This window comes from Amborella trichopoda, chromosome 4 (assembly GCF_054954075.1).
Source record: "Amborella trichopoda isolate Santa Cruz 75 chromosome 4, AtrichopodaSantaCruz75HAP2 v2.0, whole genome shotgun sequence".
Taxonomy (NCBI): Eukaryota; Viridiplantae; Streptophyta; class Magnoliopsida; order Amborellales; family Amborellaceae; genus Amborella; species Amborella trichopoda.
The window spans coordinates 35,182,455-35,200,796 of record NC_142339.1 but is presented as its reverse complement, the minus strand read 5'-3'; the positions used below and the strand labels follow the sequence as shown (position 1 = coordinate 35,200,796).

The 18,342-nt window shown below is 37.1% G+C and overlaps 1 protein-coding gene across 49 annotated transcripts in view; it reads left to right on the top strand.

Annotated features, from left to right (window-relative positions):
* The first annotated feature begins 14,881 nt into the window (after positions 1–14,881).
* LOC18428685 (P-loop containing nucleoside triphosphate hydrolases superfamily protein) overlaps positions 14,882–18,342 on the top strand; it is a 39,094-nt gene continuing 35,633 nt past the window's right edge. For 46 of the 49 annotated variants that reach the window (XR_016054412.1, XR_016054409.1, XR_016054408.1 and 43 more), the window contains exons 1-7: positions 14,882–15,206; positions 17,028–17,140; positions 17,293–17,419; positions 17,525–17,623; positions 17,725–17,793; positions 17,888–18,022; positions 18,159–18,227. Coding sequence is in view for 7 of the 49 variants with exons in the window: in XM_088865118.1 (XP_088721244.1) it covers positions 15,117–15,206; positions 17,028–17,140; positions 17,293–17,419; positions 17,525–17,623; positions 17,725–17,793; positions 17,888–18,022; positions 18,159–18,227 (702 nt within the window). In the remaining 42 variants the exon portion in view is untranslated. The remainder of the gene's footprint in view (positions 15,207–17,027; positions 17,141–17,292; positions 17,420–17,524; positions 17,624–17,724; positions 17,794–17,887; positions 18,023–18,158; positions 18,228–18,342) is intronic. The other 3 variants (XR_016054413.1, XM_088865120.1, XM_020663896.2) reach the window with 1 other exon arrangement.

Genomic DNA, 18,342 nt, shown 5'->3' with positions numbered 1-18,342 from the left:
GCATATTTCTCACAAGCTATATTATATGTTATTGGGATATGGATGCAAGAGTGGTAAATGTATGTCACTAAGTTGTGTTCAAGGTATTACAAGTTATTGGTGAATGAGCAGATTATGTATAGGATTGTATATGGATGTATGAATTGTGAATATGTGGTTGTATGTTTCGCTCAAGCTATTAAAGGTCACTGTTGTTTGGTAAGGTGATTTTGTCAAGCATTGAAAACAACTCAACAATGTTCAAGGTATATCATTGATATTTTTTACGGGTTGTATATGGTTGTTCTTATTGAGGAGTGTATTGTTCCATCAATGCACATAACACTTTTTTATATTTTATAGTTCTACACCATGATTGTGGCTTAAGATTTGAAGGGTGTTGTTTGGCTTCCTTCCTTTGTTGAGCCAGTGTTGATTGACATGCATCACCTTATTACCAGTTGACTATTATACGTCATTTTTGACGTACCTATATCCCTGAGTCACATAAAGAGAGAGCTAGTAATAACTTGGTCCTACCGATACCTAAAACACATACCATGGAAACATTGCAATAAGCCTAAAATTTGGCAATCTTGAAAAAATTATTGGAACGGCTTCAAAAGGCATGAAAATAGTATTTTGGTATACCTAAAGGACGCTCACAATGTTTTGTCACATTCCGATGAGTTTTGATATGATCATGAGAAAACTCGGTTCTCAAATCTAGTTCCTATCATGCTAAAAAGGAACCTTATAATTACATCCCTACTTTGGGGCTTCAAAACAGCATTAGACCACTGTCATTAGATCCGGAACGTAAAAAAACCCCCAGGGACCAAAATTGGGCTCAATTGAACTTTCCAGGACCATTATAGGGTCAACTTACCATAAAGGGGTGGGTTTTACACTATTGCGGTGCATCCTCGGTGAACCAGTTTTCATTAAGTGCTTTTCCATTTTGAGATGATTTTCGAATGCTCATAACTTGCTCGTTTTGAGTTGAAATAAGCTTAAATTTGGACACAAGTAAGGTCTTAACGACCCGGTAACATATGGCATACATTACGACATAGCCCGAGATGAGAGAATTTCTGGAAAGAAGATGAGCCCAAAACCATAAAAATCAGAATTTTAAACAAGAAGACATCCCAAACTTTATGAACTCATAACTTGAGATCAATGTTTCGGCTCGTCACAAATTTGGATCCGTTACAACCGTATCACGAAGGGCTACAAATTTGGTATAATTTTTGCGCACAATTAAAAGCCGGATAGCACGAATTTTGAGGTTAAAAGATGCAAGAGTTTTCGGTCGTCGAAATCCCATTTTTCGACGACTTCCCAAAATTGGAATATGCTCGAATGGAAACCAAATCGGACGAAATTTAATGCAAAATTATCATGACAATGTGCTCTCTAATTCGTGATCGAAATGAAGACTTGGAATTGGTGGTCGAAGTTTATGGACTTGGCCGGATTTTTAGTCCTTCATGAAAAGCCTGTTTCAAGATGATCAAAGGCCATCAAAATGTTCGTGATAGATCAACATCGATTCTACGATGATTAATCGCTCGAATTGTCGTCGCACGCATCCGAAAAAGCTCTCGAAGACTAGCCATAGCAAAAGGCCCTCTTGGAGGGGTGGTTTTGTCATTTGCTCAAAATATCCAAGGGGTATTTTGGTCATTATGTCAAAAAATGGGATTTTATTTTAAATTTATGTAATTGTAATTTTCCATAATTTGGGTACTTTTTGAGCATTCTACCTGTGTTTAATGGTTGCTCTATATAAGGAAACCCAATTCATTTGTAAATGGGTTGGAAAAGAGTTAGTAAAATTGAAGCATTAAGCTTGTGCCATTTTTGCTTTGCCATTTAAGTTGGTGCACCTAGGCTAGGTCACACCTCAAGCCCATTCTCTCTCCTCTTTCCCTTCTCTTTCCTTCTTCTTTCTCGCTCTAACCCCATCTTCTCTGCGCACCCGAAGCTGCAGCTACCTGTGGCCCCGTCCTTCCCCCCTTTCTCTTTGTTGCGTAGCATCCCGAAGCGACAACAAACTTGCGGCCCCGTCTCTCTCTTGTTTTCGTGTGTGTAAGACTCCAGAGCCATAGTAATCTGCGGCGCCATCTCTCTCTCGTCTCCGCGTGTGTAAGACTGTGGAGTTGCAGTCACCTGTGGCCCCGTCGCTCTCTCGCTTTCGTGTGCCCATAAGAGCCTAAAGCCACAGTCACCTATGGCCTCGTCTCTCTCATCTCTCGAAGCAGTTGTAACCTGCGGCCCCAGCATCTTGTCGTCTCGTCTCTCTCTTTACACTTCCTTTTTTGCCCCGTCATACACGGAGCTGCAGCAACGTGCGGCCCCATCGCTTCTCTCATGTTCTACCCTCTGCCACGCACGAAGCCACCACAACTTGCGGCCTTGACATCTGGCCACCTGGTTTCTCTCTTCTTCCTTTCATTCACTGCCTCACTACGCTTGGAGCCACAGTGACTAGCGGCCCCAGCCTTTTGCAGCCCCGTTCCTTCTTCCTTCTCTCTTTGTTTCTTCACTCATAGACTATGGAGCCGCACCTTAGAGCGAATATCCGTTTGTACCCCTACTGCCTCCTTTGAACCCACCCCTGTGTCTGCTTCTTTGCGTGGATATGGTTTTAGCCTGCATTCTTCACTCATCTCCCTTTTGCGCATTGATGGTACTCATTCTATCCATTATACAGTTGACTTGATACTTCTTAGAGCAATCTTAAACATTTTAACACTCAAATTGCCACTCTAACTTCCTCTCCGTACAGTCGAATCGAGTTGCAAGAGACATAGATGCTCTCGTCCTCACTCACTCAAGTGGAGTCATCTTGAGTTTGTAGTCAATAGAGTTTTGATTCTTTAGTTGCTTTGATTGCTAAGTCTTGTAACGTCTGAATGGATAAAAGGGCTTCTATCATCCCTTCTCCTTCATTCTTTCTTTGCCAGCCAACCCCCACTTGAGTGAACTATCATTAAGGAGCGCCATTTGAATTCACATTGCAAGTTTCAAGTTAAAAGAACGAGATGACGTGTTGAAGTTTGAGGAGAGTTCGAGTCTAAACCGAGTTGGCATACAGCTAGAGGGCTACGTAATTGTTTAAGAGGGCACTGCCCGGTTTATCCCCGAACCCCCAAACGACAAGGTAGGCGTTTAAACACACCATTGTCGATAAAATCTCTTTTGTTGTTGGGTCCCATCCTCATCAAGAAGAGTACAAGCGCATACTTTAAACGCCCAAGTGCGTGGACCATTCACGGTTGTTTGAGAGAAGGTTTTCTTCTTTCTCCCATCAAGAAAACAAGGCCCCAACCATTGACCTACTAAAGAAAGAATCGAGGCTTTATTATAATTGGTAAAGATTACCATAACAATATGAGTCAGTGGAAAAGGCCCAATTCATTGATCTTTTGTTGAAAGAGGTCAAGAAAAAGGGGGGGGGGGGCTCAAGAAAGACACATGGCACAAGATGATACAATACATGGTAAGCAATTATAAGAACTTTTATGACTTGGAACCGCTAAAGAGTAAGTTCAGATAGTTTGGTTCAATGTACATGGAAGTAAAACAACTTATGAGACAACCAAGTTTTGGTTGATATGAGGCTAATCGAATGGTGAGTGCCGAACCAGTCCTATAGGCTCATTGTACAACAATGAGTTGAGATGCATTTCTTGTCTATTTCTTTGTGGTTTTGCAAGTTTCAATGCAATGTTCACACAAATTCAATAATATGTGTGTTCCATTTATAAGAGTTTAGTTTTGCGAAAAAGTACAAATGCAAGCCTTTGCCTGTATACTTCAACAAATTGGAAAAGATATTTGACACTGAAGCAGCGGATGGTTCGGATTGAAGCCATGTGGAAGGGGGAAGAAATAGGCGTTGCTATATTCCTAAAGGCATCTCGGCATCTCAAGACAGTCTTTGGTTTTATTATAGTTCTAATTGTTGTCTTTTTTTCTTTTTAATGTTGGGAACAATATGGGACAAGCACCAATGCTGGCTTCTTTAAGGTTGTATATGGATGTATGTCAATAAGTTGTGTTGAAGCTATTGCAGGTCATTGTTGAATGGGCTGGTTTCTTACTGGTTGTATATAGATGCATGAATTGTGAATTTGTGTTTGTAGTGAATGAGATTTTTTAAAAATATTGGGATATAGATGCATGAGTGGTGAACGTATGTCACAAAGTTATGTGTAGATTAATGGATGGCTTATTGACTTGACGTACCCAAGTAATTTTGTGGTGGTTGGTTCCTTTACTACTATTTGGTGGTTGGTTCCTATACTACCATTTGACAAATTATTAGGCTTTTATGGAAATTCACCAAATTATTGGGCAAACAATAGCACTATCCAATAAAATACAGGAAACCATATCCATAATTGCCATGAACGTCGAAAGAAATGAGTGTGCATGTGTGTGTGTGTGTGTGTGTGAGAGAGAGAGAGAGAGAGAAAGAGAGAGAGAGTGAGTTTCTATTCTGATTAGGAAGAAAGGCATCGACAACCTACTTATGAGATTTCATCACCTATTCCACTTCATAATTGTAAACAGGCTCAACAAATTGTATACCCACAATAGAGAAGAAAATATATTGATTTCTATTTTAAGTCGGTGGATTAGGAAACTAGTGACTTGGTTTGCAATTACAAGTTCTAAGACATATTATTAAGAAACAATATTAAGTCTTTTGTTATGGTGGTATATCAAAATATGAAACCAAGTTAATAATAATAGTAATAATAATATCAACTTTGGGATGCAATTAGGAGATTAGGTGTCACAGCCCCACCCCTTGACACCTGTTGTACTTGTCGGAGGGTAGCAGAGTGCGGGACCGTGATCCAAGGTAGCGAATGCCACTCAAGTTGGAGTGCGCTCAATACTTTGAAAGATGGAAATCAAAACCAACCACAAAATAAAAACCAAACTAACAAGCACATAACCCACAAAAATACTGGACAATCCAAGTCCCAAAATTTCATAAGATAGATCCAAAATATTACAAGAATGTCCAAGGCACCAAAGGGCCAACAACAATTACATAACTTCAATATCAAAGATAACTATATGGCCAAACTGCCATATAAAACATACAATTAAAGAGAAGACTCCACAAGAAGTTTGGGACTCCAACCGTTAGCCGCGAATACTAAACTACCCGTCCACAACCCACGGCTATCACTCTACATAGATGAAAGTTAAAGGGATGAGCTATAAAGTCCAATAAGTAGATCACGGTGTCATGCTTTCCTGTTGATGAATATCATCTCACAACAATGCTCAAGGTGCTATGCCATTCTTTTAAAACATGAGTCATGTGTCATAATCATATCTATCAATGCGTCGTGCATGATTCATAGTGAAGCAATAATACATCGGATCAATCATATATGATATGAAATAAAGGTCAATCAAATCACTCAACCATACAAATCTTAGCAAATCAATATATTAAGGTAAGCATAAATAATTACCAATTAACTCACTCCTTAATTCGTCTACTCCCGAAGTAGAAACCCTATCCATCAGACCAAGCCAATCTCATTGCTTAGGACTTCTACCATCACTCATGAGGAAAGATAATGACAAGTAGAGGACCCACTTTGCAATGCATTCGAACACACAGTCCCCAACGCTCTTTGGGGCTTTTGACAGGCTCTTGGCCTTGCAAGACATTGTCATCTCCGTTAGAGGGCGCTACACTACCAAAGGGGTCCCAATGGATAGTGTCCGTATATATCTTGGGGGGGCGCTACCCTCCCAAATTCATATCACATCCTAGCTCCCTTCCTATCATCGGGTGTCGGGGAAAGATTTCATCGTGGTGCAAGTCCATGCTCCCACATCACATCTCATCGCGGTGTAAGTCCATGCTCCCACATCATATCTCATAATGGTGCAAGTCCATGATCCTACATCACATCTCATAGTGGTCAAGTCCATGCTCCCACATCACATCATCATGCACACATATCACTGACCACATGGGCCTTTATTACATAGCATGTCTTAAAATCATGCACACATATCACTGACCACATGAGCTTTTATTACATAGCATGTATCAAAATCATGCACATATATCACAACTGAACATGTATCACAATTGTGCACACATGTCATAACAGAGCATGTCTTACTACATGTACTCATAACATAATAGAGCATATCTCATTATAATGCATTAATATCACAACAAAGCATGTCTTACTAACATTCATAACATAGCTGAGCATGTCTTACTACATGCATTCATATCACAACAAAGTATGTCTGCTGACATGCATTCATATCACAACAAAGCATATCTTACTACATGCATTCATAGCATAACTGAGCATGTCTTACTACATGCATTCATATCATAACAGAGCATACTTTCATTTCATAACATAATATGCCTCATTGTCATGCATTTATTTCATAACAAAGCATGCATTCATTCCATAACAGAGTATGCCTCATTATAATGCCTTCATTTCATAACAGAGCATGCTTTCATGCACACATGACATGATAGAGACAGATTCATATGAAACAACAATATGTCCAAAGCATACTACATATCTTCATGCTCATTAGCTCTAAAGACATCTTTTGATTATTTTCTGGTTTTTTACAGTGAATATGGTCTATTTATAAAGGTATATCATGAGACAAAAACATCATTTGAACTTGAGACCACTTTTATAACAATCTAGGCTCTTGAAAACACAACATTCATGAAGGAGGTAACCCCAAAATTTGTGTTAAAGTTTGCCAAACTATTTGATGTTCTTGAACAAAATTCTTGTTCTCACAGCAGATATATTTGCCAATCTAGGCTCTTCAAAATCCAAGATGATATACTCAGAGGAAAACATACATAACTTTCAAACCACAGAGAATTTAATCATAATTTCAAAACTATTTTCAAATTATATTCATTTATCTTTCATTTAGAAGTAATTTGAGCTCATTCTGATATATTTTAATTGGTGAAAAGTTCCACACAATACATATAATAGTTATGGAAAGTTCATGTTTTACAGCAGAAAACACAGTATGACATCTTCATGGAAATTGGGCATAACTTTTAAACCACAGGGAATTTTGTCATGATTCCCAAATTATTTTGCAATAAACGCATTTATCTTTCATTTAGAAGTGGTTTGAGCTCATTCGGGTATATTTTGGTCAGTGAAAATCTTCACACAAAAATACGTAAAATCCTTGGAATTTCATTCCACAAATCTGGCATGCTTCAGAAATGGTAAATAACTTTCAAACCAAAAACGATATTAAAAAGATGTCTTTTCCATGATAAAATAGACTCAATGAGCTACATTTCCATAAATTTCCATGATCTAAGGAGATGTATAGAATACTCAAACAGTTTCTCAAACTGAAGCCACAGTTCTAGAAAACAGAGTACACTATAGTAGGATTTCAGTAACATGCATCCACACCCATTTTCACACTCATACTCATACTGAAATCTCATACTTTGATAAACTAAACAAACATACATCAATCTAAAGTATGAAAATATGAAAACCAGATCTACTTACAGTAATAAACAAAACTCCAAAGTGATCCACACATATTTCACTTCAAATGCCCAGCTCCAAAGTAGGGGTTCAAGCTCAAACGCTAAATGTTGTGAAAGGTATCAAAGCTTAAAGTCTTAAGGCAAGAAGAGGAGAATGTGAGTGAGAGAGGGCAGGGAGGTAGAGTGAAAAAGCAACCCAATGGATAGGTGTGAAGGGGGTACATATAAGCAAAAAGAGATGGCTGCATGCTAATGACAAGTGGCATACAAGAGGCATGCATGAGGAGAGAGAGCAAGCATGGAGTACATCATCATGAGTTGGAAGCATGCAATTGACAAGTGGAATACAAGAGGAGAGAGAGGGAACAAGTATGAGGGACATCATCATTATGGGTTGGAGCATGCTTGTGCCACCCATGCATGGAGAGAGAGAGATCATGTAAACATGAGAGAGAAAACTTCCACTTGGACTATCGTATACCACCTGCACCAAATGGTGCACACAAACGCCCACGCTCCCAGCAACGAACTCATCAGCCCGTGCTCATAACGTGTGGCCATGACCATCTGTGCTCGCCAGTACGCCATAACCATCCGTGCTCAACAGTGCTCCAATCCACCCGTGCACAAAAGCGCAAAAGCCATTCGCCCACCCCAGTGCACAACCCATCCGCGCATCATCGTGCGCCCGTTGCACTTAATAGCGCACTTATTCACTCGCGCCTTACTGTGCGTACCCACATCTGTGCTCTCATGTGTGCACACATATCTGCCCCTCACACGCACTTTAACGCGGAACCACCTACACACAATTGCTTGCTCACGCTTAACCGTGCACTGATCCGCCAACGTTCTCAAGAGTGTCTATGCGTTAGCTCACTCGTGCCAATGACTCGCCGGCGTACTACAATACTCTAGAAAAATCTCAGTCCTTACATCATCCCCCCCTTAACAAGGATATTGTCCTCAAAATCATACGTCTGCTAATCAAACAAATGGGGATACTTATCCCGGATCTCATCTTCCCGTTCCCAAGTTGACTCTTCCTATGAATGGTACTGCAACAAAACACGGACCAGAGGGATTTCCTTGTTACAAAATACATGTACCCTTCTATCAAATATCTGAACTGGTCGCTCAATGAATGTCAGGTCTTCTCTGATTGGCCACACCTTGTTGCCCTCTGGCAAGTACGGCAGGGGTCAGGGGGCGGGGTTTGTGATATTAGGAATGTCATAAATTTTTTCATAAATATTTCCCATATTACTTAGGAAAAAAAAAAAAAAGGTTCGAATTAGGTTGACAGGTCTCCAGTTCAAAAGTTCTAAGGTGAATCAAACACAGCTACCCAGAACTTCTTCAACATTTCAGCAAGTAATCAATCTAAAAACCCAAAACTTTCTTAACATTCTAGCAGGTTATCAAACACAGTACCCAAAACTTATTTAAATTTTCAAGAGCAAAACATTCAATTTTTCAGAAGATTTAAAAACATTTAACTTTTCATAAGATATCTTTCAGCCAAACAAACGCTAATGTGTTTGGTTCACATGAAATTATTTTCTGAAAAGCATTATCATATGAAAAAATTATCCCATGTGGTTACGTGTGGGAATATTTTTATATCAATTAGTTGCCAATTAGTGCAAAGAGATACTCTAAAAGCAATTGATATGAAAATATTATCACACTCAACCACATGAGAGAACTTTTATATGCAAAAACTATTTTCTAAAAAATAATTTTACTCGAATCAAACGTGCTTAAGTGTTTTACCTAGTGGTTTAAAAAGCTGATCGGTGACTCGGATCGGGCATCTAAAAAACCCATCCGGATCGGCGGATCGGCATTCCGGATCGGGAATCGGCTGAATCGGTCAGATTAAACCTTAAAAAAAATCTGAAAAATTTATTAAAATTTATTAAAATTCATTATAAATGTTGTTTTTTAGGAATTCAATAAGAAATGAGGGTACTTCATTAAGAATTTCCATTTCTTTGCATGAATATGTGAATATTGATATGTTCTTTCCCTACATGAACTACTATTTACCAGTTAATTTACATCACACAAAAGGATAAACATAGAATTATCATGCATTAAGTATATCATCATACATGAAGTACAATAAAGCATACAATTTGTAACATACGATCTAAAAATAAAATGACAGACGACGTCATTCTTCATCTTGGTCACGCTGGTGTCATTGATTGAATTCACGTGATAATTCATTGATTAGATCTAAAAACGAATCATCCAAATTAGTAGGCACTTGACTATACCCAAATCCCTGAGTATTAGTGTTTTGTTGTGGTCATAATCCAAAATCCCCGAAGCTTATCCATCCTTCATGCTCACCTACACTATCGTGCTCATCCCTACCCTCTTGTTGTTGGGACTCGATATGTGAATAATTTGGCTGGGATTGGGTGGCCTCAGAATTAGCATCTCTCTCATTTTCCCTTAGACCCCCTTCCCACTTTCCTTCGGGTTGCTTCCTCTGCCATGCTACTCATCAGCTTCTTCAAGATCTTCCTCACCGATAGCCTCAAGGAACGCTCTCTTGTGCAACACTGGCTCCTCTTTTTCTACTAGCCATTGTTTTGCTGTGTCTGTGACAAATATTGTGTCCACGTCTATCAACCTATAGTCTTCAAGCTTCATTTTTATTTGTCGCTCTCGAAGGTTTAAATTGTAATGAACGTATACTAGTTTATGAAGCTTCCCCGAAGCGAGTCGATTCCTCCTAGTAGTGTACAACTATTAGAACGTACTCCAATTTCGCTCACAGCCAGTAGCAGAACATGTCTGAGAGAGCACTTTGATTGCTATCCTCTTTAGGTAAGGTGCATCACTACCATATATCTCCCACTATTCAGCTGGATTAAAATGCAAAAAGCATTGTAACGGCAAGAACAATTCATAAGACTAAATATATGAATGAACAAAATATTAGTTAGGGGATAACCTAGATCCATCTTAGTTCAAGAATTCTTGGTAAGTATAATTCTGAAAGATCCTATAGCATCCCTATACATAGCAAGCTAAAACAAAATATTTCGTTTTAGTGTATTATTCCTCACAAATATAACAACTCAATCAAGTTCTTACCCAAATATTAAATAATACCTCTTGTATTGCTGCTACCTGGTTTCGATGGCTTCTCTCCAACCTGGCAATAATGTATCTGACCCCTTCCATAATCTTGTGGGGATGTTTAGGTGTCAAATAGAAAAATTTTGGGTTGAAGTAGTAACCTAGAAAATATATAGATAGAGAAATGTCATTTAAAATTTCATAAAAAAATAATTTAGAATGAAACATTCTAATGATATAAATATATATTTACCTGCATAATGAATTGAACGTCCAAATTTGGTGTTCCATCTTCTTTCTATAATCTCGATCACTTTATTAGCAAACTACACTTCTTCCCAATAGTTGATTTGGCCCTCTCGATACCTTCATAAAGGATGCTCATGGTAGCTTTCTTATCAGCATCCACCATTCTTAACATCGTGACTAAAGGGGCAGTGTCCTCTACGATATTGGAACATCGAGACCAGAACCTCCTATTCGAGACTATGCCGTCCACTTTTAGCCCGGTACTAGACTTCGAGAGGCGGTCATTTAACCACTCTTCACTGGTAAATAATCTCTTTATTGTACCTTCAGATTCTCGAATGGAGTCCACAGCCAAGTAATCTATCGTAAAGCGGGTTATGACATGCCTGATTATCTCTTTTTTCTTAGACTGTTTTCTGAACATAAATAAAATTTTAAAATGGTTATATATAAATCTTGACACCAACTTCTCCTGTAAAGTCTCCTTCACAATTTTGATCTCATCGATCTCCTTTAACATAAGATCGATGCTGTGTGCAGCACACGGGGTCTCTATTAAATGCTTCCTCTTATCCATCAACTTGCTGCTAGCAGAAACACATGCACGCGCATTGTCTGTAATAAACTGGACGACATGCTTATCTCCCACCTCCTCCACTATCTGATCATATAGTCGTACGTAGAAGTTTGCATCTTTCTTCTCCCTGATACGTTTTTGCTAGACAAAAAAGCTGTACCTTTTTAAGGAATAGGCCAAGAAGTTTACAAACTCCTTTTAGCTAACTTTATTCAACCAACCATTACTCATGAGAGTAATGCCTGTTCTTGGCCAACTCTGTTTATATCTTCAATCCACTTTCTAACTTCCTCCACCTTTTCATCCAATATTGGCCCACTGAGCTCATATGTCGTCGGGGGTTTTACCTCGAGCTCGGCCTTCTGGATTGCGTTGACCGTAGGTGGAAAATATGGGCTATTTGTTGCATCAAAGGGGATCCCTTTATCGTAGAACCATTTTCCTATATATCTGCCCAACATGTTTTTTGTACCCTTTACCATGCCTTTGAGGGTCATCTATTCTGACTTAGGCCTTGAGAGAAATGGGTCTATACTACCATGACCTGCAATACTAGCACTCCTAGATAAGCTAGAAACAATTTCTTCAACATCTGATTTCCTTTGATACATATTGCCACCAACCACTCCATACATATTTGAGCTGGGCCTGCCATACATGCTCGAGCTGGGCCCGCCATGCATGTTAGAGCTAGGCCCACCATGCATGCCCATGTCATAACCACCAGGATTCTAAACCCGCGTTCCCTCTGGTATGTTTCATATAAACTCATTCTTGTGGCCATCTTCAACTCATTGTTATATTGCTCTTCTAGATCATTCTCGCTTGATGGCATATATAAACTAGCTATCTCTTTATCTATCATGTACTTTACAATTTTTTTACCTTTGGTAGCCTTGAGAAATGTCGTCATCTGCTTTCTTACATTATTAGGGACACTATTGCACGTAAAAACATCTCCTTTAACCACTACCAAGTGTTGTTTGAACCTATGTACCCCACTACTTATCACTCTTTGGAAGTAATTACAAATAATTTTGTCTTTTTTGTTGGCATCAAGTTTGACACCATGTTGCCATGCAGGGTCTTCCGCAGATCTTGCCATAGTTCAACTTTAATGTGTAAAAGGTTAAAAACTAACCTGACAGTTCAACATGAAAAAATAATCACCATGTGTAGTGATAATATGTAGGGGTAGTTCATGAAGTTATATTTTTTGTTAATGCAAAATACTTCTATTGATAAAAATATTTTAATTCCCACTAGGAAAAATAATTTATTTGTGCAATATTATAGATAAAAATAGCCTATATCAGCCACTACATATAGAACAATAAATTTACATTGATATAGTATCAATAAAAAATATATTTACAATGGTATAGTAATTCACAATGCCAATACATATGGACTTGTCACAAATCTTCATTTCGATAAATATGAATTAGTTCCTACTGAGAAAAAGAAAATATTTATACAACATTATAGATAAAAAAAAGTCTATATAAGTCACACTTAGAATCAAGAAAAAAATTACATTAACATAGTCATCCATAATGCCACTACACGTATATTTGACACAAAAAACATTTACAATGATATAGTCATTCACAATGGCACAAATAAAATTTACAATGATATAGTCGGCACAATCCCAACTCGATTGAAATGATCACAAATAGTCGTACATCTCAATTACAAATATGCAAGATAATATAATAAAAAATGCAAGCTCCAAACATGGCTACAACTCAATTATCAATAACATAGATTTTTTGCATTAAAAATTTAATAATAAAATTGAAAATTACAAGATAATATAATTATCATACATGCCACGATTTTTTTACAATAATATTCACTTTAATTCCTCATGATAATACAATTAACAACATGTATTTTTTGCATTCAAAATTTAAAAAATTAAAAATATATTTTTAATGCAAAACTGCATTAAAAATATAATACGGTTTAACAACATGTATTTGTTAATGTATATTTATGTATTAACAACAAATTTAAAAATACATTTTTGTATTAAAAATATAATACCATGTATTTTGTTGAATAAATAATCTATCAACATGCAATTTTTTGAACTAGAAATTTGACAATAAAAATTAAAAATATTGTTTAATTCCTCATGATAATAAAAAACTGGTCACAATTTTTGGAAAAGTCACAATTTTTCAAAAAAATTGATCATGAATAATAATAATAAAAAAAGCAGTTCTTCACAGACCCACCTAACATTAGTCATTCCAACTAAAAAATACGCCTCAATTCGAAAAAATTACATCAAATTGAATACATGTTTTGATAAACAACACTATAAGGAATCAAAGCCCTATAATATTAATACATTATTATCAAAATATTAAATAAAATCGTTTGAATTGAGGAAAAAAAAAAAAAACGCAGTTCTTCACCGACATCAGTCATTCAATCTAAAAAATCAAGCTCAAATTGAATAAATCAGATAAAATTGAATACATGTGATGATAAACAACACTATAACGAATCAAAACCCTATAAATTCAACACATTATTTACAAAATATTTACTGATATTGAGAGAATGGCGGAAAAAAAAAAAAAAACTCAGTCCATATTTTTTTCACATACATAAGCCTTTTTTTCTCAAAAATCCTACTCAAATTGAATAAATATAATCAAATTGAATACATGTGATGATAAACAACACTATAACAAATCAAAAGCCTATAAAGTTAATACATGATTTGTAAAATATTGACTGAATTTTATCGCATGGCGGAAAAAAAAAAAAACACAGTTCTTACTTGTTCTTCGTGCACCCGTGCCTTCAAATTCAAAATTGATAGGTATTCCTCTAAAATAATCACAAATTATGAATAAAAACTTCTGAACAATACTTTTATGATCAATCATCCTGAAATTTTACAAAAAATGATGCCTTCTTTCGCTTGAAATCAGTGAAATGGTGGAAACCCTAAAACTCACTCTTCGATCCAAATTTTTTGATAAAAAACGGTGCTTTTTAATTCCTTTTATTGACTAAAATGGATGAGAAATTTGAATTAAAGCCTGTAAGATTCGTTTAAAAGGCTGAAAAAGGTGAAAAACAATAACAAAATGATAAAAAAAAATGAAATCCCATAAACAACACTGTGCAGCCCGTGTTCTTGGGTGTGACTCGGTTTGACTCACAATTCACTATTGTGAATCGCCCGGCTCTTTCTAGACACGGGTAATTTTCGGTTTATTCGTAGAATCGGCTCGGTAGCAGATGATTCTCGAATTGAACCGGGCGAGTCCCGCTTGATCCGGCGAGTTTTCAAACCCTTTTACCTGATAGAGTAAATGGGCAGTGCACCGCCGAAGGAGTATGATACCTTTTGTCTATTTTCTTCAGGAGAAGTGGGCAATCTTCGTTATTTCTCGTGCGAACATAAGCATTCGCCAAAAGCTAGAGAAACCGCCCAAATAAAGAAAAAGAAACAGAGACCATCTTTAATGGTATCCTTGAGAGAAAGAAACTCGGTTTCCATTTGGGAGCAATACATACATGGGCGCCAGTGAGAGAGGATGACCCAAGAGAAAGATCACCTCGTTTTGCTTTGTGGCTAATTTGGGCGGCAAAGTGGATTGAGAGAGAGAGAGAGCTTCCATGGACGACGAGCAACTGCTGCGCGTGGTTCAGGAAGACTACTTTAATCAGCACCACTCCTCTCTCCTCCAATCCCTTCCTCTCCATGTTGTAAGAATAAAACCTTCCCTTTTTCCTTTCTCTCTCATCATTTTTCTTTCTCTAGGGTTCATGATTCGCCAAATTGCTTGCACTTCAATTGCGTCATCGGATTACTGATCCATCTGAGTTAATTTATTACTGTGTTATTTCTAAAAAAAAAAAAACTTATTACCGTGTTGTCTATTCTTGTGTACTATGTCTTTATTGTTGTTTTTCTGGTTTTATTTTCTCCCTGCATCAGAATGCACACATGGTTTTGGTCGATGCATGTGCAATACATTGTTTTGGAATCGTTGATTGGTTGTTGCTGTATGCGAATGTATAATGTTCGAGTTTGCGTTGCTCCCTTTATTCGGATCTTTCCTTTTAATTTTTTCTGGTTAGAATGTGCAACTCTAGGGGTACCATTTTTCTTGTGAGAGTGTGACTCTAGGTTACCATGTCTTTCTCATTGCAACATTTGGTGCTTTTTTCTATTTTGCATCATTTGGAAGAATTAGGTGGAGATTCTATGTTAGTGTTTTGTTAGTCTTGTGATTTTTTCTATTTATCCCATCAAAGCTTGTACCAACTGTATTTGGGCAAACTGAGTTTGAGGATGGGTGAATTTCAAGGAAGAACAGCATTGCAAAATTTTGCAGGTGCATTATACAAAAAAAATGATTCATTTCATTGATGTTTTTGTGTGCAATCAAGTAGGCATGTAATATGAGTCTATTTTTATTTTATTTATTTATTTATTTCAGTGTGATTACATGAGGATGTTCTTCAATGGGATTTTTCACTCTAAATATGTGTTTTGGATTCATAAATTTCGCTTTGTGTTCTAATTTTGCTGTCACTTTTTATGATAATTGGCATTCCTTAAATGTTGCAAGGTATCTGCTCCTTTATAAGGGTCTCTACGGGTGTGACATTGCATGAGCACCTCCATGTTACTCATGAATAATCTCCTCCATGACTTGATCAATCCTCTTAAAATTTCAGAAAATGGAATCTTTTTTCTTTTCATATATTCATAAACATGGAATCTTGCCATTCAAATTTTGGATTGTAACACTTGGCAACAAATAACTATTTCATTTCATAGTTTTGCACCGAGTAATGCATGCTCCAACCTTGGTACTACATGGGGCTCTTCCGGGATAAGCAACTAATTAGCCAACTTACACTACTACCTCCTCCTCACCATCCTCTCTTCATTTACAATCTTCACTCCCTTTTCTTGAGCATTTGTGTTTGCGGTCCTTGCTAACCATTTTGCATCTGCCGCTCTAAACATCCTCTTCCCAACATAGTTGATGTAAACTGGCTATCCTCTTTGCCGCCTTTTTGAAACCTTTTTAACCTTTCAGAACAATAACTATTATTAGATTGCAAAGCAGTTGTTGACCTTCTACCAACTGTATCCATTTCCACTGCTCTTCCACATGCCTTTTTGATGGCATTAAAAGTTTTAGTTGTGTACTATTGGAAAACATAACACCTGAATTCACAGTCTTTTGCAAAGGACAATGAGCTCTTCCAGGCATCTTGCCTTATGATGATTAGTCAAGATGAACCTATTCTTTTGACCTGGATTCTTAGGATGCAGGGTGGAAAAGATGATAGACTGCATGTAGAAACTTTGCCCTTATCAGATTGCTAGGTCATAATGATGGCAATGCTTGACTTGTTTGTGTTTAATCCTGTTTATATCCTCTCTTTGGCTTGGGTTCTGACTTTTCTTATATGTTTTCTTCTAATAATGAATCCTCATCACATTTATGGTGACAACTTGCATACCATCTTTTGACATTTAATTCTGATTACTGTTTGTTGTGGTCTCAGTCATTTGACTATGGATGTCATCTACTAGTAAAAGCCATCCAAGAGCTCCGAGGAAAGAAAGAGAGTCTTGTGACAGTTGGCATTGGTGGTCCCAGTGGTTCTGGTAAAACAAGGTATCTAATATATCATCTTGCATGTATCAAAACAAAAAGTAAACACAGGAAGTAAACATCACGCATACATGGCCTAGTGTGGAGTTTAGCTTTCTTTGCTCAAATTGGTTATGTTGTGACTTATGACCTTGTGTATTTGATGGTTTGTGAAGCCTGGCAGAGAAGGTAGCATCTGTATTTGGTTGTGTGGTCATGCCGATGGATAACTATCGCGATGGTGTTGACGATAAGAATGACTTCGAGTCCATTGATTTTGACACTTTGATCCAAAATCTTGAGGTTGTGCATGCTTTCTGATATGTGAAAATGCAACTATCTTACATACTTTAGTTCTCTATTTTGATTTGTGGGCTTCTCAACTAACCTATACTAAAATATAAACAGGATTTGATGAAGGGCAGTGATATATTAATGCCTGTGTTTGATTTTCAAGAGAAAAAGCGCATTGGTTTAAAGAAAATTAAAAGTTCCTTACCTGGGGTGGTAAGAATTTGGTTTGGTATTCATTTGCTCAAAGGACAATAATCTTGTAGGCTTGAAGGTAATATGTGTTTTTTTATTTATTTTTTTTGTTAATTAATCAGGTCATAGTTGATGGTACATATGCTCTGCATGCTAAATTGCGGTCCTTGTTGGATATACGAGTGGCAGTGGTATAACTTTAAGCGCCTTCATTATTATGTTCTTCGCTTTTTGACATTCCTATGAATTCTTCATTACTTTTTAAAGGGAAATTGGATAATTTAGGTTGGAGGTGTTCATTTTTCTCTCCTCTCGAAAGTTCGGTATGATATTGGAGATTCTTGTTCATTGGATGATGTCATTGACAGTATCTTTCCATTGTTTCGAAAGCATATTGAGCCAGACCTTCATCATGCACAGGTGTGTGTTTCTTTTACTTTTAGTATTTGTTGTCCTCTGTGTTTCTTTTCAAATTCCTATGTTCTTTCCTATTTCTATCCTAAATATTTTCCATAGATTTCATTCACATGGTTGTAATCTGTGCATAATGTCGCAGATCAGAATAAACAACAGCTTTGTCTCTTCTTTTAGGGAACCATACTATAAGCTGAAATGCCGATGTGAGGTATGTTTTTCATGGATAACACTATGGTCGAACAATATGTTTTTCATGGATAACACTATGGTCGAACAATATGTGCATTTTCTAGTGGAAAGCGTCTATACTTTTGCAAAGTTGT